The following is a 23,079-nucleotide window of genomic DNA, read 5'->3' on the forward strand; positions in this document are numbered from 1 at the left end:
GGGTTGGCGTTGTTATAGCGGCACGAAGGGGACCTACACAATATTAGGCAGGTGGTTTTAATGCTGTGGCTGATCAGTGTATATTAAATGATGGCTGTTTTGGTGCAAAAATCTTTATTGACATTATAAGTGGACCTCAGGGAAGATCATAAAATTATAAAAAGAGTATCATGACCCCTTTAATAAACCCTTTTAATAATAATAGCAGCAAACGAGTCCTTATGCATGCTACTGCACTATCCTTGTTCCTTCCTCCATATCTATAAAGAACTTGTAGAGGATCAGCACAATTTCCACATCTGTCATCTTCGATGCCGCTCGTTCTCTCTTCAAAGTTTTTCGCACCGTGACCACGGAGGCGGAAACCTTTATGACGTAGCAATGCGCACTTACTAGACCATCTCATTCTAGTGCTGAATACCGAGGAGGAGCATAGCCTACAGCCTCAGAAGTACTAGCCTAGGAAGGAAACAGCCTAACTAGGCTGCAGCCTTCAGATTGAGAAGCACCCAATATGTAAAATAAGATCTGAATTTTTGTCATTACACTGTATTATGTATGAAACTACATTATATCAGCCACCCTGCTCTCATGATATCAGTGTGCATTAATAATGTTAAAAATTAACGTTGTGCTTTAAAAACCCATATCAGTTGACCCCATTGAGAATATTTAGTCAAGTATGTGATAACAACGAGAAATGATTTGACTATTGTATTTAAATTCACGGATACGAATATTGTTTTAAAAGACATTCTCTATTTATCTCGGTTACTCCTGACAAACCTCAGATATCCGCCATCAAAAGTGACCAATAGACCTTCCTTCCAGTAGATCGTCTGGCTGCGACGTACACGGAACGTGCTGCATCGATTCCGTTGCTGGTTCCCTGCAAAGCTATAGATCACTGTATTGTGGTTCCTCTGGTTCTTTGTGTTCTTTTTGGTCTCAAATGCCTGTTAGGAAACATCACAAATGAGCCATCAAAGTCAGTCTACTGACACCAGCTGGAAATGTAAGCACAGGAAAATACACTTATGTGAGTTTTACTTGGGAGCTTGATTGGAAAGTTTGTGGAGGTAAAAGATATAAAGCAAAGATTTGTATTGCCTCTTAGCTTCACTTTCATTTATCTGATCTAAATATTTGGCTAAAATGAAAGTAAACATTCAATGCATTGGCCAGATGTTATTGCTGAAGTCATATGCTTGAACTCAAAATGTAATAAACATTTAAAATCATGTTAACAATCACAAACTATATGTTTGAAATGATTGTAATAGGAGTATTTTTCTGTAATCTGTAAACTACAATCTGTAGTTTTATTGGTCAGTTCAAGTGAACATGAAATAGAAATGTACCCTTTTTACTTAAAGCATGTAAAATGGGTTTGTAAACAGCATTTCATCGTTACTTGAAGTAGTCATTAGAGTAGCAAAAATATTTGTTTACCTGCAAATCCATCTGGTTTAAACTGATAAGCATCCTGGCTATGAAACGCTCCCAGAATCCTGCAGGCACAAAGCTCATCTTGAAATGCCTCTGGATGGTGTTTTTGCTCTCCTGGCGAAAACCATGGATGTCCATGGCAGGTTTGGGGGGCAAAAGGTGTGGCAACAGATAACTATGGAGATAAGAAGTAACTTTAGAGCAAGGCAGCAAAATTATTTTTAAAACACTGCACACTCATAAAATGCTTGTGATGCAATTACTTGACATGCAGTACACTACTAAATGGATGGTTCCCATGCAGTAATTTAGGTTAAGTGCCTTGCTCAAGGGCAAAATGGTGAGAGTTCATGGATCACATGTTCTGAAGTAAGAACCTAACCTTTTTGAGTTACCAGCCCAAATATTTAACCACTAAGCCACAGCACTCCATTGCTGCAACATAAGCTATGTGTTTCAAACTAAGTTTAATTTCTTAAACAGGATAAACACAGGCCCTATTATTTAGTTACTAACTACAGCTTTGTTCCAAAGCCAGAGCTGCCTTTTAAGGCAACATCTGAATGCATCCTAAGCTGGGTTTCCATCCACGTTTTTTATGCACATTTTGGGATATCACATAAAAACTGCTGGATGGAAACTCCAAGATGCGAATAAAATGTCCAAAATGGGCATACAAAAATGTATATGCTTGCATGAGGTAAATTTTTTATTTGATAAGAAATGCACATAAATTATGATGGAAACACATTTACCAAATTAACTCATTTTTTTTTTTTTTTTTTTTTAAGAAATACAAGATATGCATCAAAAAAGTAATGTGACTGATTCATTCACTCATAACTGACCAACCAGCAAACCAATTATCACATCTGAAATGTTGCTCTAGTCATGCTGAAATAATGGTGTCTAAAAAAATCCAACTACAGTGGCTACAATTTATCCGGAAGTGACTATTTTGTTCTTTTGAACTCATGGAATGGAAACGTGCCATTATTAACACTTTGTTTTTGCAATATTTCGTTTTTTCTTTTTTTTGCATAAATTAAATTTGCAACTTGGATGGAAACATAGCTTGTGGCAAGCTCTGGACATGAAGGCTATTTGAAAAGATGGTTAGGCCAGATTCTAAGGCAGCATGTATCCTCCATGGTGAAGGTAATCCCATAATACACTGCAACAAGCTCAGTGAAAAAAAATCATCCATGATGGCGGACTAAGTAAGAAAAATGTTGATTATAAATATACTTGCATCTCATACACCAAAATATATATACAGCTGTGCTCAAAAGTTTGCATACCCTGGCAGAATTTGTGAAATTTTGGCATTGATTTTGAAAATATGACTGATCAGGTCTTTTATTTAAGGATAGTGATCATATGGACTCATATTGAGCTGGACCGAGTATGGCTGCTGTGTTGCAAGCTTCGACACAACATGGTAGTGTTTGGTTTGTTTTGTTTACAATTCTTATGTTTTTTGTCTTGGATGTTGTCTGCCTTATTGTCTATGACAGACATGCTGCACGGCCGTGGAAACGCATCATCAGAGTAAGACGCCGTGCAAATCGACCCCTGCTACCCAGTGTTCTACTGGCAAATGTTCAGTCTCTGGATAACAAGCTCTGCGAGCTAAAAGCGCAGATCTCTTTCCAACGAGAGACGAGGGACTGCTGCATTATCTGCCTTACGGAAACTTGGATGTCTGCGGAGATTCCAGGCTCAGCCATTGAACCCACGGTGTTCTCCGTGCACCGAGCGGACAGAGCGAAAGACCTCTCAGGTAAAAGCAGAGGTGGTGGTGTATGTTTTATGATCAACAAATCCTGGTGTGATCAGAGGAACGTACATTCTATCAAGTCTTTCTGCTCTCCTGATCTGGAATTTCTCATGCTTCTGTGTCGACCATTCTGGCTACCGAGGGAATTCACAGTGGTCATTATCACTGCTGTGTACATCCCCCCACAAACCGACACAGACCGGGCACTCAAGGAACTGTACGGGATTATAAACAAGCAGGAAACTGCGCACCCTGAGGCTGCATTCATTGTGTTTCAAATCAGTTGCACCAAAATATCACCAGCACATTAGTTTCAACACATGAGGGGACCGGGTTTTGGACCATTGCTACTCTCCCTTCCGGGATGGCTACAAATCCCTCCCCCGCCCACCATTTGGCAAATCGGACCACTCATCCATTCTGCTTCTGCCCACTTACAGGCAGCACCCACTCTCAGAACGATCCAGTGCTGGTCGGACCAATCAGACTCTACGCTACAAGACTGTTTTCAACCTTTCCCTCTCTTTGTCTGTAGTCCCCACATGCTTTAAAACGTCCACCATTGTGCCTGTTCCAAAGCAATCAAAAATCACTTGCTTAAATGACTGGCGTCCTGTTGCTCTGACCCCCCATCATCAGCAAATGCTTTGAAAGACTAATCAGAGATTACATCTGCTCTGTGCTGCCTCTCTCTCTAGACCCATTGCAGTTTGCTTACCGCAACAACCGCTCCACTGATGATGACATTGCATCTACAATACACACTGCTCTCTGTTTGTATACTACAGCTCAGCATTCAACACCATAGTGCCCTCCAAGCTAGATGAGAAACTCTGGGCTTAAACAGCTTGCTGTGCAGCTGCATCCTGGACTTCCTGTCAAGCAGACACCAGGTGGTTAGAATAGGCAGCAACATCTCCTCATCACTGACCCTCAACACTGGAGCCCCAGAGGGCTGTGTTCTCAGCCCACTCTTGTATTCCTTGTACACACATGACTGTGTGGTAACACATAGCTCCAATGCCATCATTAAGTTAGGTCTGACCACTGACAATGATGAAATAGCCTACAGAGAGGAGGTGCATACTCTGACACACTGGTGTCAGGAGCACAACCTCTCCCTCAACGTCAGTAAGACAAAGGAGCTTGTGGTGGACTTCAGAAGAAAAGACAGAGAACACAGTCCCATCACCATCAATGGAGCCCCAGTGGAGAGTGTGTGAAAAAAGCTCGGAGGATCATCAGAGACTCCAGCCACCCGAGCCATGGGCTGTTCTCACTGCTACCATCAGGCAGGTGGTATCGCAGCATCAGGACCCACACCAGCCGACTTCATGATAGCTTCTTCCCCCAAGCAATCAGACTTTTGAACTCTTGATCTCCCACGATCAAAATACATCAGCACTGCACTTTATTACTCTTACTCTTATATCTCACACTGGACTGTCATAAATTATATTATTATTATATTATATTCTCTCTTAGCAACTTACTATCAACCGACAGCCTGAATGTCAATACAGTACAATACAACCTACTGTACATTCTATATATTACTATATATACTTTTTTTTAAGAATAATGTGTATCTATATTGTGTATATTGTATACTGTACAGTGTATGTTATTATTTGTATATTGTGTTGTGTGTAATTATGTGTATATTAGACTTTAAATTGTGTTGTGTTAATTTGATGTTATTGTAAATTGGTATATGTCTCATCACTGTCACGACTGCTATGTTGCTCGGAACTGCACCCAAGAATTTCACACACCATTGCACTTGTGTATATGGCTGTGTGACAGTAAAAGTGATTTGATTTGATTTGTTTTGATATGAAGCCATTTATCATCACATAGTTTTTGGCTCCTTTTTAAATCATAATGATAACAGAAATCACCCAAATGGCCCTGATCAAAAATGTACATACTCTTGAATGTTTGGCCTTGTTACAGACGCACAAGGTGACACACACAGGTTTAAAATGGCAATTAAATGTTAATTTCCCACACCTGTGGCTTTTTAAATTGCAATTAGTGCCTGTGTATAAATAGTCAATGAGTTTGTTAGCTCTCACATGGATGCACTGAGCAGGCTAGATACTGAGCCATGGGGAGCAGAAAAGAACTGTCAAAAGACCTGCGTAACAAGGTAATGGAACTTTATAAAGATGGAAAAGGATATAAAAAGATATCCAAAGCCTTGAAAATGCCAGTCAGTACTGTTCAATCACTTATTAAGAAGTGGAAAATTCAGGGATTTCTTGATACCAAGCCAAGGTCAGGTAGACCAAGAAAGATTTCAGCCACAACTGCCAGAAGAATTGTTCGGGATACAAAGAAAAACCCACAGGTAACCTCAGGAGAAATACAGGCTGCTCTGGAAAAAGGCGTTGTGGTTGTTTCAAGGAGCACAATACGACGATACTTGAACAAAAATGAGCTGCATGGTCGAGTTGCCAGAAAGAAGCCTTTACTGCACCAATGCCACAAAAAAGCCCGGTTACAATATGCCCGACAACACCTTGACATGCCTCACAGCTTCTGGCACACTGTAATTTGGAGTGACGAGACCAAAATAGAGCTTTATGGTCACAACCATAAGCGCTATGTTTGGAGAGGGGTCAACAAGGCCTATAGTGAAAAGAATACCATCCCCACTGTGAAGCATGGTGGTGGCTCACTGATGTTTTGGGGGTGTGTAAGCTCTAAAGGCATGGGGAATCTTGTGAAAATTTATGGCAAGATGAATGCAGCATGTTATCAGAAAATACTGGTTGACAATTTGCATTCTTCTGCACGAAAGCTGCGCATGGGACACTCTTGGACATTCCAGCACGACAATGACCCTAAGCACAAGGCCAAGTTGACCCCCTCCAGTGGTTACAGCAGAAAAAAGTGAAGATTCTAGAGTGGCCATCACAGTCTCCTGGTCTTAATATCATCGAGCCACTCTGGGTAGATCTTAAACGTGCGGTTCATGCAAGACGACCACAGACTTTGCATGACCTGGAGACATTTTGCCAAGACGAATGGGCAGCTATACCACCTGCAAGAATTTGGGGCCTCATAGACAACTATTACAAAAGACTGCACGCTGTCATTGATGCTAAAGGGGGCAATACACAGTATTAAGAACTAAGGGTATGCAGACTTTTGAACGGATCATTTCATTTTTTTCTTTGTTGCCATGTTTTGTTTTATGATTGTGCCATTCTGTTATAACCTACAGTTGAATATGAATCCCATATGAAATAAAAGAAATGTGTTTTGCCTGCTCACTCATGTTTTCTTTAAAAATGGTACATATTTTACCAATTCTCCAAGGTTATGCACAACTGTGTGTATATATATATATATATATATATATATATATATATATATAAAATAAAAAATGCAAATGTGTACAAATCTTACAGAATTTTTGTGTTTCATTTATTTTTATGCTTATTAGAGAATAAGTGATTAGCTTAGCAAAATTCTATCACCAAAGGTCTCCTGTGTGCTTCAGGTGATGAGCACCATTTGCAAGATGCACAGAGCTGCTGTTAATGTAGAGTGTTCTTAATTGGTCACCTATGAGGCTTAATTTCAGTTAAAAGGCTTTCTTAGAATGCAGCTTCTTATGTTGGCAGTAGACACCAAGGCAGCGCACTAGGTTTGAAACAGAGTAAATATCTTTCACCTTGTTGCCTTTACCTGTTGCTGGCCACAGGCAGAGCAATCTCAAACTTGGCAAGGAACTGGAAGTACTGTTCTTCCGTTTGCTGGGTAAATCCGGTTCCAACCAGCAGCATGCGGAGGTCCTCAGCCTTGATGACGCCATTGCGGGCTACGGAGCGCGAGCCCCTCAGGTTGATGATGCGTTCCAAACACTCAGATAGCCACACAGCATCCAAGAAGTAGAGTTTACACAGGCCATGGCTCGTGTCAGGGAAATGCAGTATGGTGCCGGTCTCAATGAGGAAATTTAATGCTGAGTCAAAATGATTCAGAAAGGATGCTAATGTACAATGCTCAGAACCAAATTCACATGAATTACATATGCCAAATACAAATGTAAGTATATTTTAATGGAACAGATTGCTGAACAATCAAGTCATTATTTACTCATGTCGTTCAAACTCACATTATTTATTTTCTTCTTTAAAACTAACGATAAATGTTAAGCAGAATGGCAGAGCTTCTGCTTTTATACCAGGAAAGGGGATGGTGATTTATACTAAAAAGCTCCAGAAAGGACAAAAAAGCACCAGAAATATAAGTCGTGGGCTATATTTCAAGTCTTCTGAAAAAAAATTATTTGTATGAGGAATAGACCAAAATTTAAGTCATAATTCAGTTAAAACTTCCCTTCTACTGTAGCTTTCAAATCTCATTTGTGTTTACAGTCTTCAAGTATGCTGCATGGAGACTGGTCATGTGCTCATGTAGAGATGAGGACTCTAGTCATATCCGTAACCTTATAACTTATAACTTTCACTCTTGGATTAAATTGATCATGGCTGATTGTGAATAGTGAATATCTGCAATGGCATATGTAACTGAAAACTATTGATTTTGAATGATGCTGCATCCATACCACTAGGTGTCACTGTAAGTCCAAGATGACACAAGCAAAAAGATTCCACCTTTAAAACATTACTGTATTTACTGCAGATAAGATACATAACTGTTTCATTTTTTTTACCCTGGCATAAAAATATTGGCTGATATGGTCACTGATATATCACACAACCCTAAAATAAATATGTTATTATTTACTTATGACATATGACACATTTTGTTGGAAGGTGATACTAAAGATGAATAACGTTGTATTAACCTATGCATTACCTGTCTGCAGGTCCTCATAATATTTTATATCACTAGCAGGACTCTGCTCAATGATCTGCTCCAGTTGTGAGTCAGTCAGGTACTGAACCTCATCAGCTGCATCTCTCCTCAGATGTTCAGCTATTATGGCCTCCTGCAGGATCAGATAACTTTTGGGAATCTGTTAAACACCGAAAAAAAGACAAAACACACAAATTAACCCTCACTACAATGGTATATTTTACTTGGATTAATATCATAAGCAATCTGATTTTTCTTCATCTTTTGAGATAAAAGAGTTCATTAAACTTTAAAAACATACTGTCACTTTCCAAACTCTATGGCCACGTACATACTTCAAAGTTTTGCGAGTGACAACTCTCCTAAATTATCATTCTGTTTGTGAACAGAATACAGGAGTTACTCCTTAAATTGTGATGACTGACAAATGATACCCATCTCGTACCTGTAAACAAGAAATGTGGATGCCACCAATTTAACCTGTTTGGTGTTTGCTTACAAACGTATTTAGCTGCAGTGTGTATGTGGCCTATATGTTCCAAATGACAGTCTCATACCTGAGCACATTTACAAAAGGGGATGGAGAACAATGTGTGTTAAAAGCTAAATCTGTCTGATCTGGTTTCAATATACAAAATGATGTGATGTAGCTCACTCTTTACGGTTAACAGGTAAAAACTAACTTGTGTGTTCAAGTGGTTTTTGGCACAAAAATATTTGTGTTTAAGTGGTTTAAAAAAAAAAATTTAAATCATGATATGACCCCTTTAAAGAAGCAAATATAAAAAATTCCCAGCATTTACAATAGTATCCCCTTTTGAAATTGTAAACATTTAAATTTGGAAATGTTACATTGCAGAACTGCCTCCTCACAAATGGAGAAAAATAAGAGCAAATTGTCAGCTGAATTGGATAAAAATGTCTGCTAAATAAATGTACACTACCGTTCAAAAGTTTAGGGTCACTTACTCATTCTTTATTTTTATTTTTTTCACATTTTAGAATAATAGTAAAGTCATCACAACTATGGAATAATATAAATGGAAATATGGGAATTATGTTGTGACTTAAAAAATCCAAAATAAATCAAAACTATGTTATATTTTAGCATCTTCAAAGTGGCCACACTTTGCCTAGATTTTGCAGAAATGTACTCTTGGCATTTTCTCAACCAACTTCTTGAGGTATCACCCTAGGATGCTTTTTAAACAGTACTGAAGGAGTTCCCATCTATATGCTGGGCACTTAGTGGCTGCTTTTCTTAATTATTCGGTCCAGTCATCCATTTCAAAAACTTTTTTTTATTTTTTTTTATAAAATTTTAGTTTTGTAATTAAATAAATTAATATGCACAATTATATTTTTGTCTACAAAACTAATTTCAAACATTTAAGCATAAGCCTTCAGATCAAAAGGTTTTTAAGATCATGAGAAACATTTCAGGCAAGTGACCCCAAACTTTTGAATGGTAGTGTAAATGCAATAGAAACTTTTGTGATAGAGCTATCACTTCTGCTTTTTCATTTTATTAAATATTTGTTTTAGACTGTGATTTAAGCCATACTATACCATCTTAACCAACACTAACCAGTCTTCCCACAAATTTGTGACAGGTAGCTGGATTACTGATGTCCTTCATGGAGCAAGCAACCTGGAACAACAACCTCTTGAGACCGTCCATGCCTTCCACAGTCTTACATGACACCTCACTGTCTCACACACACACACACAAACATTAAACACAAATTAAAACCAAATAAAATATATAGAAATAAAAGTATGTTTGAGTCAAAACACAGAAAGTTAAAGCGAGTATTGATAAAACTAACTGTAGGTGTTTCCACGTAATGTCGGGGTAGCCGCTAGCTCGTGGGCCTGAGGGGGTTCTGCAAAGTGCCAGGATGTATGCTCTCAATGTGGCGATACGCTCAGTTCGAAATTTTGTGTCTATGAGGTCCAAATGCGTGCCAACTACTATGACAGCAGAGTTAGGGGCGCGAGCCTGGAGGATACACATATAAACAAAAACACATTCAGACAGTTCCTCTTTTTTCACAAGTTTTTTTAATAGTTTTGGCAACAACAACAAAAAAAGGGTTGTATGGACATTTTACCTAAATATTTTAATTATTTGGTCAATATATTACACTATTTAATAACAACTTAAACTTTGGTCTGTTCCTCACACAAAGGTATTATATGGCTTTAGAAGACAAACTATAGAATCATATAGACTACTTGTATGGTGCTTTTGTGGCATTATTTTGTCCTTTTTGAAGTCTGGAACTGCCACTGTATGGAAAAGAGCTGCAATAAGATATTTAAAAAACTCTCCATGGAAAAGTAATACAGATTTGGAATAAGATCAGGGTGAGTAAATAATGACAGAACTTTAATTTTTGGATTTACTATTCTTTCAAGCCACTGAAACATTACAGTGCATCTGGAAAGTATTCACAGCGCTTCACTTTTTCCACATTTTGTTATGTTTCAGCCTTATTCCAAAATGGATTAAATTCATTATTTTCCTCAAAATTCTACAAACAATACCCCATAATGACAACGTGAAAGAAGTTTGTTTGAAATCTTTACAAATTTATTAAAAAAAAAACAAAAACAAAAAAATCACATGTAAATAAGTATTCACAGCCTTTGCCATGACACTCAAAATTGAGCTCAGGTGCATCTCGTTTCCACTCATCATCCTTGAGATGTTTCTACAACTTGATTGGAGTCCACCTGTGGTAAATGCAGTTGATTGGACATGATTTGTAAAGGCACACACCTGTCTATATAAGGTCCCACAGTTAACAGTGCATGTCAGAGCACAAACCAAGACATGAAGTCCAAGGAATTGTCTGTAGACCTCCGAGACAGGATTGCATCGAGGCACAGATCTGGGGAAGGGTACAGAAAAATTTCTGCAGCATTAAAGGTCCCAATGAGCACATTGGCCTCCATCATCCGTAAATGGAAGAAGTTTGGAACCACCAGGACTCTTCCTAGAGCTGGCCGCCTGGCCAAACTAAGCGATCGGGGGAGAAGGGCCTTAGCCAGGGAGGTGACCAAGAACCCGATGGTCACTCTGACAGAGCTCCAGCATTTCTCTGTGGAGAGAGGAGAACCTTCCAGAAGAACAACCATCTCGCAGCACTCCACCAATCAGGCCTGTATGGTAGAGTGGCCAGACGGAAGCCACTCCTCAGTAAAAGGCACATGACAGCCTGCCTGGAGTTTGCCAAAAGGCACCTGAAGGACTCTCAGACCATGAGAAACAAAGATTGATCTCTTTGGCCTGAATGGCAAGCGTCATGTCTGGAGGAAACCAGGCACCGCTCATCACCTGGCCAATACCATCCCTACAGTGAAGCATGGTGGTGGCAGCATCATGCTGTGGGGATGTTTTTCAGTGGCAGGAACTGGGAGACTAGTCTGGATCAAGGCAAAGATGAATGCAGCAATGTACAGAGACATCCTTGATGAAAACCTGCTCCAGAGTGCTCTGGACCACAGACTGGGGCGAAGGTTCATCTTCCAACAGGACGACGACCCTAAGCACACAGCCAAGATAACAAAGGAGTGGCTATGGGACAACTCTGTGAATGTCCTTGAGTGGCCCAGCCAGAGCCCAGACTTGAACCCGATTGAACATCTCTGGAGAGATCTGAAAATGGCTGTGCACCAACGCTCCCCATCCAACCTGATGGAGCTTGAGAGGTCCTGCAAAGAAGAATGGGAGAAACTGCCCAAAAATAGGTGTGCCAAGCTTGTAGCATCATACTCAAAAAGACTTGAGGCTGTAATTGGTGCCAAAGGTGCTTCAACAAAGTATTGAGCAAAGGCTGTGAATACTTCTGTACATGTGATTTTTTTTTTCGTTTTTTATTTTTAATAAATTTGCAAAGATTTCAAACAAACTTTTCACGTTGTCATTATGGAGTACTGTTTGTAGAATTTTGAGGAAAATAATGAATTTAATCCATTTTGGAATAAGGCTGTAACATAACAAAATGTGGAAAAAGTGAAGCACTGTGAATACTTTCCGGATGCACTGTAACTTTAATTCAAATTCATTCAAACAATGTAAAATATTGATCAGGAGAGCTATTTGCCCTCCTGACCAGTGGGGGGTGCTAACGAGCAATCAGTTTTCTAAATTCAGCTTCATGTTATGTAAGCTTTCCTGACCTCTATATTGAGCAGCCAAGACTGCAGGTTGGCCACGGCCTCTTCCCCCAGAGCCAGGTTCCAGATAACCATATACAGAGCCTTGTCCGTGAAAAAACACTGATTTACCGTCGACATGCAAGCTGGGCCACCAATGTCCCAAACGTTGAAGGACACTGAATCTATCTGTAGAAACACAGGTATTACATTGCACTGACAATAATTTGTTACTATTATAGGCATTTTAGGTCATGACAAATAATAAGGTTGGTCAAGACAAACAATAGTTTATATGGTCCTTTTATGAATTAGTTTAAAGGTGCTGAAATCTCCTCCTCAACAGGAAGGTATAAAACTATCCTCCGGATGACCACACCTTTATTCTGAGTTCCCAGCTGTTCAAGTTCAGGAGCAATAACAAAATAATAATCAACATACTGAATCTCTGGCCTGAATGGTAGACGTAACAGAATACAAACCATCCAACGTGCCAAGTCTCCGCTTCACAGAGAGAGAGAGGATAACATATCATCCAATGTTCTTAGTGTCCATCCGAGAGACAGCAGAAGATCAACCAAGCACCAAGAGTACAAGAGGCTATTGCAACGGCAAGTTTGGAATCCCTATACCAGGGAGATAAATACAGCGACAAGGTTTAGCTCTGGCGAGCAAACCTTCTCTTCAAGTTTCGTGCATCTGCGTGTTCCAGATGATGAATCTTGCTCTGACATAAGGGCTGTATACCTACGTGTTCCAGATTGCAAGAACACGCTCGGTCCTTCCAGGAGATCAGCATTCCTCAGCATTCCTCTTCCTTCGTGTCCAAGGCTGTTGAAATGGAATCCAGCTCCTTCCCCACTGTAACGTGGCCCGGAGCCCCAGTGGAAGATGTCGCAGTCACCAAACTCATCGATCGATCAAGGAGAACATAAATATCACTACTAAACCTCTTTCCAGAGACCTTGGCATTAGTGTATACTATCAGTTTATGCTTATCTAATGTTCCTTAGATTGCATAACCTGTGTATCATATGTCTAGCAAATAAACTTTGAGTTATTTGTTTAAATAGAAATAAGGTTTTCACCTTATTAATTAACAGAGAAACAGCAATTTATCTTTCCAAAAGATAATAGTCATACTTTGCCATTGCTACATCTAATTCAACCACTTCCATCTTTCCATCCTATGCACTTTATTTACCTATTCATTTATTTGATCTTTAAGCATATTAGTACCATTTTGTAGTTTTTGTTAGTTTTTCTTGTTTATCTTTTTGAAAATAAAACTCATTTTATTACAACTGTGTGTTCCTTGTGTTGATGATACAGAAGAGCTTTAAAGGGTTAGGGAATCTCACAAATCCTTCAGATTATTCAGATGACCAACTCCCTCCAATTTACATAATTTTAATTTATCGAATGGTCCATTTGGATCATTCTTTTACTGTTAAGGTGAAATTCCTTTGCTGGTGCCCTGAGGATGGAGGGAGGGACCGTATGATATTAATAATCACACACATATACACCTTAAGTGAAGTGTGATCAAAAAAATCACCACATACTTTGGTGTCTAGTGTGATGTCCAGCTCATTTCAATTGGTGCCAGGGTGATTCTCACTACAATGTGAACTCTCTAAATAAACTCAGACCACTTCAGATGTCAGCAGCATGGTTAGCTTATAGACCATTTCAAAAATGTAAACAAAAACAAATGAATTAGAAAGGTCCAAACATATTTCCGGATCCTTTTAACAAAGTCTATTTTCAAGGTAAGTCATTCCACTCGGCAGCCATCTTTGGAACGCTCTTGGGCAGTTTGGGCAGCTATTTTTCTATGTAAACAAGAGTCATGAAAGTGTAGCTCCTATCAACTTGCATGGGGAAAGACCGAAATCTCCAAAAAGGTCGGTCAAGATTACGGTAAAAGAACATATTTCAAATTAGCAGTAAAATCCATGTGGTGGGGTGAGCAAGAGACGGACACAGTGGGTGTGGCGTCAGGCCTCGGAGAGGCATTTATTTAAAATGTCCAAAACAAAGGGGAATCTGGGGACTTTGCGGTTGAAAGGGCTATGTGAAGGAAGAGTTGTGAAGACAGGGCAAGGTCCAGGTGATAGTGGGCAGGTTCTCAGTGGCCGCAACGCGCTCCCCTTCTTAGTCCGAAGCGTATGGGGCGGCGGCTTCACTCGAGCGACCCAGCTTCCCTGGGCCTCAGCACTTGAGGGGAATGGCGGCCCGACATCCTGGCCCGTCGGCCACATGCTCCAATCCCAGGCGTCACATCTAACTCGCTTCGGGGTTCCAAATCATGCAGTGTACTCAGTTTTTACTGTGACCAGTTTTGAATAAGAACTAAAGATGCCCTATTCACAAATGAATCACTCTTTTGAGTTGGTTCTTTACAATGAATTTGTCACACGTGATAGCAAAATGGTCTGAATGGGTTTGTGATTCAATCTGAATGACTCAGACTGGTCATGTACGCACTGAATCATTTGGAGTGGTTTACACTAACAGAATACTTTAAAACAGAGAACGCTGGTTGCATATTTACCTACAATCCATGAAAACCAAACCTGCAAATGCTTCTTATTGTTCGCCAGTGATGAAGAAGGTCTTTTAAAAGTTTAACATATGAGCAGCTTGTGAACGACTACTGAAAGGAAATATATTTTTCAATGAAAACAGTATATAAAAAGAGAGTACCATGGCATTACCGTGTTTTTTGGACATGTACCATTACTCTGAAGCACCATGTAAATACAATGGTAAAAGAATATGGTAATCATACTGTATATTAAAGTATCATGGTAGTACCATGTTATTCAATGAAATACCTTGAAGCACCATGTAAACACAATAGTATATGAATATAGCATACATAAATCAAAGTACCATGGTGGTACAATGCTGTTCTTTGAAGTTCTTTGAAGCACCATGGTTCTCAAAGTGTGGGGAGCGGCCCCCTTAGGTATTGTAAGGGGGGCACAGAAGACCGCATCCATATTTCCCACGATGACAGAAGAATGGAAGAACTAATGCGCGTGATTTCTTTACTTCTCCTAGTGTGGTGTCAGGTGCGCTCACTCAGCAACGCCAAAGTTCCTTTCAAAGCAAGTTAGTCCACTCGGCAGCCATCTTTGGAACGCTACCGGGCAGCTATTTTCTATGGATACAAGTGGCATAAAAGTACAGCTCCTATCTACTTGAATGGGGAACACTGCACACTGACTTTAACTATACATATAAAGAGACTATTGAGTGTACATAATCAGTTCGAGCTGTTGCCAATCGGTTAGCAAACAAGCACTGAAACATGATGCTTATGCATGCCAACTTGTGTCATTTTCTGTCCCCTCTCCGTTATCACCTTTAATGAAAGTGTCAAAAAGGCCAAAAATAAAATGAAGTGTAATATTTCATGTCTGAAATCTCAGTATTAATCCATAATGTATGTAATTCTGAAACTTCACTTAAAACTTTGAGGGAAATTTTGGATAATTAACATTACTTAGCAAATCTTTAAAAAAATCTTATTGATAAAAATTATATAGTGATTGGTGCACATCTGCTCAAGGTTAAGCAAGAAAGACAAAGATCATCTCTGGTGATTATTATGATCAGTGTGTGTTTGTGTATAAATTTGCTTCTGTCTATGATATATGTTCAAAAGGTCATTGATTCTGTGTGTTTATAAGAACATGTCTACATGATATCACTGTGTGTCTTGGGTTTTATAAGTCTGGCTCGCCTTAGAATGGAGACACTGTTAACTCATGCTAAGAACTCAAGTAAGACTACAAAGAGCCAGAGATCAAAGGTCAGCTGCTATACCAGAGCCGCTACTCATTCATAGACCTTGAGGTTGAAACCTTGACATTTTAATGGTTTAGCTTTTTACGGACTTGCTATAAAATGTATTTGTCTTATTTTTGTCTTGTTTTTTAGAGTTTAAACGCTGAGTTAAAGCAAACATTGCTGAAAGTTTCCCTGCGAGCAAAGCATTGTGGGAAAACATCTGTTGGCACGCCCTTAAAAACCATCAAACTGGTAATTCAGTTAAAACGTATAAAAAAATGAAGTCACACACTCAACACGAGACTGCGTAACTTGCACCCAGTGTGTTTTAGCCCTCGCCAATACATACACAAATTTTACTGTTTGTTATGGCAGCAGATTTGCTGTTCCAGAGTTCCAAGAGTGATAATATTTAGTAAAACATCACTGAATATTTGACTGTTTGTATCACTATGATTGTCTTGTTCATCCTTTGGCTTGATCGTCCTTTGGCTTCTTTTGGAACTATTATTGTTTGCATAGCACAAATAAACAAAATAACAAGCTATAACAGTGGCATAACTACAGGCCCATCGCCAAGGGCAGGCATTAGGGGGAAGTGCCCCCCATATGACAAAACATCCACCCCTAAAGGAAGGAATGAATTTGTAAACTAGTCTGAACACAATTTCCTCTTTGCGCATTATCATGCTAGTATTTGTACATTGTACATTGCATATTCAGTCAATGCGCAGCAACAGGATCAAACCTAACTCAAAGGAACTCTGATCTCCCCAAGGGTAACTTAAAATAACACATTGTCATTTAATGTAAAACTTCATATTTAACACTAAATTGAAACGGAATTGTAACCACAAATAACATCTAAATTACTGTTAATAGCATCCACAAATAGTCCCCAAACCTTGCACAGACCTACCTCATTAATTATATGTACACAACAGCCAATGGCTAGTTCCCAAGCATAATCAACAACAGCAGTCCAAACCTTATGTAACATGTGATTCCTGCACATGCTGCAGTCTCAAAATGTAATATCGGCAGTGCTGTGATTCAGAAAAGTAGCATCATGGATATTAGGGGTGGGGGAAAAAAATCGTTTCAGTGATGCATCGCGATTCATACTCAAACAATTCTGAATCGATTCTCAAAAGAATCAGAATCGATTCTGAGTTCAGTTTAAATTACGGCAGAGCAGTGGCGCGCCAAAGACAGATGTAGAAACAAGGACGCGAGTTAAATGCATACACTAAAGTCAAGTGCACAAACACGACTGTTTGCAGACCAGCTATGTCAAACATATGACCATTTGTGTCCGAATGAAACTACGAATTACGAAATTCTTTCACAAACCCACGCAAATTGCAACGGGAGAGTTTATTCGTGATAACATGCCAACAAACAACATAAAAGATGAGCTCACACCCATTATTGCACTGATTTGCACACAAAGGGGGAAAACACAGAAGAAAATAATGATGAGGCAGCGGTTCGGGAGATGTTGGTGATGTTTTCATTTAATTCTTTTTTTTTTTTAAATGTTTTATGCATTTCTCTACTCTTGCGCGCTCTCCATTTCATTGGCTTTTGCTTTATTGCCGGTCACTCGCTTGTCAGGACAGTGCGCACACCTGATGATAAAGGTTTGAAATCCATCATAGCTTTTGAGACAGGGTCGTGCAATCTTCTACTCGCAGAGCAAACAGATGGAACAGTGCATACGAGATGCTTGATAAATTTCTGAAGCAACAACTGCACTATTTAAACATCTTTACTATCACCTGTGCAGATGAGGAGAGGAGAAGCTGACAGCTGCACTCTCATAGAAGCAGATATATCTCTCATCTTGGACCAGAAACTTCCATTTGTGGTTAAAAGTTAAAATGAATAGCATGGCATAGATTAATTTTAAATAATAATTAAATACTATTAAATGATTTACAATGCTTAAACAAAAAGAAATAAAATAATATAATCAGTTGAAGTAATAGTATTCAGTGTGTTTTGATGGAGAACCAATATTTTTTTTTCTTGTGCTTTTAAAATATTTTTTATAAGGTTCTAAAGAAAGAAACTGAAAAACTGAGATACTCTTTTAAACTATAGAACCATTTATTTAATCTTGTGGATGTTGCATGTTTTGTTCACAGCTCATACTGAATGTAAAAGGCCAGTTTATGTAATGTGACTCGTTCTGATTTTTTAAAACAGCTGTTAAATAAAAAGATGAAAGGGAAAAAATAGAGAGTAAAAACTGTTTTGTGAAGAAACTGAAAAAGAAAGAAATTGAAGGACAAGATGCATCATGATGCATCGACAATCATTTTATAATCGAATTGGTACCCTTTGAATCGTAATTTAAATCAAATCATGAGGCCAGTGAAGATTCACACCTCCAGTGGATATAAGATAGTTTAAAGAGTCATCAACTTCTACAAACATCAGCAGAGTGCGTCTCAGAGGTAGGACGGAATGGGCTAAACGAGACACAGGACTTTGGCATCGTCACTGACAGAGCAGCAGGTGGGCATGTTATCGCGACTACTAACAATAGTGGAGTTGTAATTAGTGTTGTTTTTATTGGTGCTTCATGGTTTTGGTTGTGGAATATGGATTATTGTGATGTTGGAATCGAAGAGATTTTGATTTGGCATATAGCCATATGTGTCACATAAATACAAATAAGCTGTGGTGTAATTTATTAATATTATCGCAACTGTTGTAGGCTGGAACATTTTGTTTGTATGGTGTTTTGATGTTATGATATGTTTTATTATAAATCTTGGTCTATTTTGATTATAACTACTGACTGGGTTGTCTTGTGGTGTGGACATTATTTTGGTATATCTCTGTGTCTTGAAAAGTGTGCCCCCTATGAAAATAAAATGCCCCTCCTCTCTATATGTTCTGGTGACGGCCTCAGAACAGCTGAGGGCACAGCTCTGATTAGGCCTTGTGTCTATACCTGATAGATATATACTCTACACAGACAAAAATACTTTGTTTTAGCAAGTTAATGTGAGTGAGTGTGTGGATAGAGAGCCCTTACATCAGATTTGACTCCACTGGGTCTCTCTAGGTCCCAGCTGGAGGTGTGAACACTGCAGTCTGTGTTGATGAAGGGTGAGGGTTTGCCTGTCTGAAGTCCCTCCAGCAGAGTGCTCTTACCCTGCCGTGGAGGACCCACCACCATCAGCTTAAGCAGTCTGCAGGGCTCTGCTCCACGCAGCTCCGCGCGCAGAAATGCCAACACTGCAGTAGGACCTGACACAGATAGAGAAATGTCTCTATCAATATATTTATGTTCATTATTACTGCTGCTGGCATTCACAGTGTTATTTTTCATCTTTACATTATCCTCAATTACTTGTGTAATTCTTGTTTAAAAATGTCCTTATTTAAAACTTGTTGCTTATTACTAATTTGTATTACATTGTTGCTAATACATATTACTTATTTGATTTATTATATATTTATTTTACTTTACACCATCATTAAATTAATGTTACTTCCATAATGTATTCCTTGTTTAATTTATAGATACAATAGTTAGTTTCATAATTAAATATTTTTTAATCTGTTAATATTACTTGTTTACTCCTTTTGTGTTTTTGTTATTCAACTTAATATTACTTTGTTGATTATAAACATTGTTGGGTAGACTACTTTTAAAATGTAATCTAATATTGATTACAAATTACACAAATAAAGGTGTGTTTAACCGCATATTAGTTTCTGCTGTGGTATTAAAACTGGTTTTGAAACTGATTTCCTGATATTGGTATCTACTACTGAAACTTTGGTATTGTGACAATCCTAATGCAGAGCGAAATAACTTGCTGTTGAAAGTAATTACACAGAACTGAGAGGTGTAGCTAAAGATCTACTTTGAGTGTCATACCATCTTTCCTGACATCTGCAGGAACATTGGTGATGTTCAGGTCTTCGATGTCCAGCTGCCAAAGGTTGGAGAGCTGCCCAAGCTCTGTGGGAAGTTCCTGGATACCTGGATTACTACAGAGAGAGGAAGGATTATATCAAAGCTATGCAAGTCTAAACAGAACATTATTAGCCTGTTTCCTGTGAATTTCTCAACCATGAAGGAGAAATGAAAAAGCCATATTAGTATTGCACATGAGTCTAGATCTTGACTTCACCCACACTGTGAAAACACTGATTCATCAGTAGATTTTGTGCTCTGTTCAAAAACCAGGTGAGCTAATACATACAGTAGGCAGTTACCCTACTAAGGCAAATCTGGAATCACCCTTAAGATGTCAGAATACTCTGAAAAGTCTACTTCACAGTGCATTATCGTGTGATTGGAACACTCCCTAAATCTACCACTATAAGATAAGTGAACTGAATAAGTATCTGTGAAAGAATCTATTCCATACAATACAAGTGGATGGCCATATTAAATGCCAAGCTCCAAAAAAGACAAAAAATATAATTGAAGTATCATATAAGTAGTCCATATGACTTGTGCGCTATATTCAATGACTTCTGAAGCCATAAGATAGTTTTGTGTGAGGAACAGACCAATATTTAACATGCTATTCACTGATAATCTTCCACAAAACTGTTGCTCTCAAAACTTAAGCTTGCGTCCAATTCAAAATTGGCATTGTGTCACTCATGATGTCATTTAAGTCACTGGTTCTTGCGTGCCACATGTCAAGTCTTGACATGTTTAAAAATGCAATTAACAATAATATTTGAAAACAACAGTGGAGGGGAAGATTATCAGTGAACAATAACTTAAATTTCAGCTGTTTCTCACTAATGTATGGCTTCAGATCACTTGGAATATGGCGCATAAGCCTCATCAACAAACAACTTTCATTATTATTTTTTGATACCATATGGTGTTTTTTTATTTGTTGCTGTTGTTTTTTTTTTTTAGCTTTTAAAATCACTTTCCACTTTTGTCATAAGGAAAAGAGAAGCTCAGACATTCTGCCTTAGACATTTTGTGTTTCATGGATGAAAAAAAATTAATAAAATGGCTTGGGAGTGAGTAAAGTTTATTCTTTAAAAAAAAAAAAAAAAAAAAAAAAAAACCTCTTCCTTTAACATCCAATAATTAACTAAAGTAGGAAAATGAAGATCTACAATAATCTACAATCGCACTCTGTATCTACAAACTACATTTCCCAAGATGTGGTGCCACCGCTGTTACTCACTTGGAAAGATAGAGTTCAGAGAGGTTCTTGAGAAAGCATACTGACGGCGGCACATACTCCAGTTGGTTTTCATTGAGGAAGAGAACTTCCAGAGAATCCCGCAAGATTATGGGAAACTGAATGGGATACACTGCAAAAAGAAAGCCACAAGAGTATTGGACAATAAGCGAAGCCACATAATACAGAGTTCAAATCCCTGTAGATTAATGGATAATCACAGTCACAGATGACTGCAGTATTGAACTAATTGTACAGCGATAATTCTTTAGTGACGCTAGGGTAAAGCTAATGTGAATAGGGCTAACAGGGCTGGGCAGTATGACAGCTGAAATGAGTCAACCGATTGATTTCGCTATACCGCATGGCTATTAAGACAACTTAACATTATATTTTCACATGAGAGTGACAAGGAACATGAGATAATGCAAAAATTCTGAGCAGGATGTGTCCCAAATGGGTATTATTCAACAGGTTTGAACATGGCTCATCCAATCAAGTTTATAGTCGGAACTATCCGTTTTATAAAATTTGTTTTAGCGTTTCATTGCCAGACTTAATTTGTTATGAAACCTTTCTTTTGGTTAGTGTCCAACTTAATAATCAAATGAGTATTTAATACACTGGATTATCTAAACAAAGCATTGCCTGTGGTTATTTAATAATTTTTTTTTTCATTTTCAGTTAAAACAACTACATTGTGTTCTATATGGTATTATTCGTACTGTGATATATAATGTTGGTCATACCACCCATCCCTACTGCAAAAAAAGACTTCAATGTGGTGGAAGGAGCTTATGATGAGTCAGGCCAAAAAAGAGAGACTTTTGGTTGAGAAAGTAATTTTGGTCACATTTTAGAAGGGCACAATTTTAGATCATGATGTTATTACCATAACAATTCACACCATAACATAATATTATTACCATGGTGATATAATTTTTATTGCCAGGGCAGTTTCTCAATGGTGACTTTGAAAAGCCCACTTCTGGATTGGTAATACCATAATTACAGTGTTATACTGTAATGTGCCATGGCAACGTAACCACAGTGTTTGAATATACTGTACCTGGCTCTGGGTCCCGTCTGTACCATGTTGTGAAGAAGCCCAGTTTCCTGGTTTTGGTTGATTCCCCTGTCCTGAGTTGAAGCATTTATAGTACATTACATTTTAAATATCCACAATCTATATTGCTATTCAACAAAAAGGAACATGAAGATGTGTTAGTTATCTAGAGCAGTGCTTTTCAAGGTTACAGAGTCAAGACACTGGCTCTGTTCCAAAACCTAGTGAGCTGCCTCATTAATGGAACCTCATATTTGGAGGTTTAGATTTGGATGCTCTACAACTCTGGCTGCCTAGTCACACTAAGTGTTCATCGTGTGAAGCACACAGGAGACTCGACTCACAATTGAGTTAGGCATTAGCATGTTGCTAAGCTAAGGGTAAGACATTCTAAAAAGCATAAAAATACTGTATATACTACACTAAAAATGCAAAATACAGTAAGTTTACTTGGTTTTAGTGTGGATTTTTTAGCTACTGCTTTTTTTTTTTGTTTTCTCTGATTCTGAGCATAGTTGAGCCCTACCCATCTGTAGTCATCATCATAGTCCCGTTTTGGTCATAATTATATCTTGGCGAAATGTGTAGTTACTATGTTTTGCCTTTGCACGGCAGCATAGCATACACAAATGTCGTGGAAAATTTTCCTTTTTTTAATTAAAACATTTGCAATGATACTTTAGGCATTGAATGGATCACAAGTGTATTATTAACATTTATCAAGCTGAGCTTGTCGCAGTGCATTATGGGAATGCCTTCTCTATGAAAGAGAAATTAGAATTTAGCCAAAATATCAAAAT

The 23,079-nt window shown here is 38.5% G+C and overlaps 1 protein-coding gene and 1 long non-coding RNA gene across 5 annotated transcripts in view; one reads left to right on the forward strand and one right to left on the reverse strand.

The window, feature by feature from the left end:
- The window catches only part of LOC127449150 (uncharacterized), a 230,751-nt gene that overhangs the window by 185,724 nt on the left and 21,948 nt on the right, over positions 1-23,079 (forward strand). The gene's annotated exons all lie outside the window — the stretch shown is intronic.
- lrrk1 (leucine-rich repeat kinase 1) overlaps positions 1-23,079 on the reverse strand; it is a 238,663-nt gene that overhangs the window by 158,934 nt on the left and 56,650 nt on the right. For all 4 annotated transcript variants that reach the window (XM_051711490.1, XM_051711481.1, XM_051711498.1 and 1 more), the window contains 11 exons: positions 22,283-22,353; positions 21,217-21,346; positions 19,932-20,044; positions 19,080-19,294; positions 12,254-12,418; positions 9,895-10,067; positions 9,654-9,774; positions 8,066-8,225; positions 6,929-7,205; positions 1,453-1,624; positions 787-956 (listed from right to left, as the gene is read on the reverse strand). In XM_051711490.1, coding sequence (XP_051567450.1) covers positions 787-956; positions 1,453-1,624; positions 6,929-7,205; positions 8,066-8,225; positions 9,654-9,774; positions 9,895-10,067; positions 12,254-12,418; positions 19,080-19,294; positions 19,932-20,044; positions 21,217-21,346; positions 22,283-22,353 — 1,767 coding nt within the window. The remainder of the gene's footprint in view (positions 1-786; positions 957-1,452; positions 1,625-6,928; positions 7,206-8,065; positions 8,226-9,653; positions 9,775-9,894; positions 10,068-12,253; positions 12,419-19,079; positions 19,295-19,931; positions 20,045-21,216; positions 21,347-22,282; positions 22,354-23,079) is intronic.

Source organism: Myxocyprinus asiaticus, chromosome 1, assembly GCF_019703515.2.
Source record: "Myxocyprinus asiaticus isolate MX2 ecotype Aquarium Trade chromosome 1, UBuf_Myxa_2, whole genome shotgun sequence".
NCBI lineage: Eukaryota > Metazoa > Chordata > Actinopteri > Cypriniformes > Catostomidae > Myxocyprinus > Myxocyprinus asiaticus.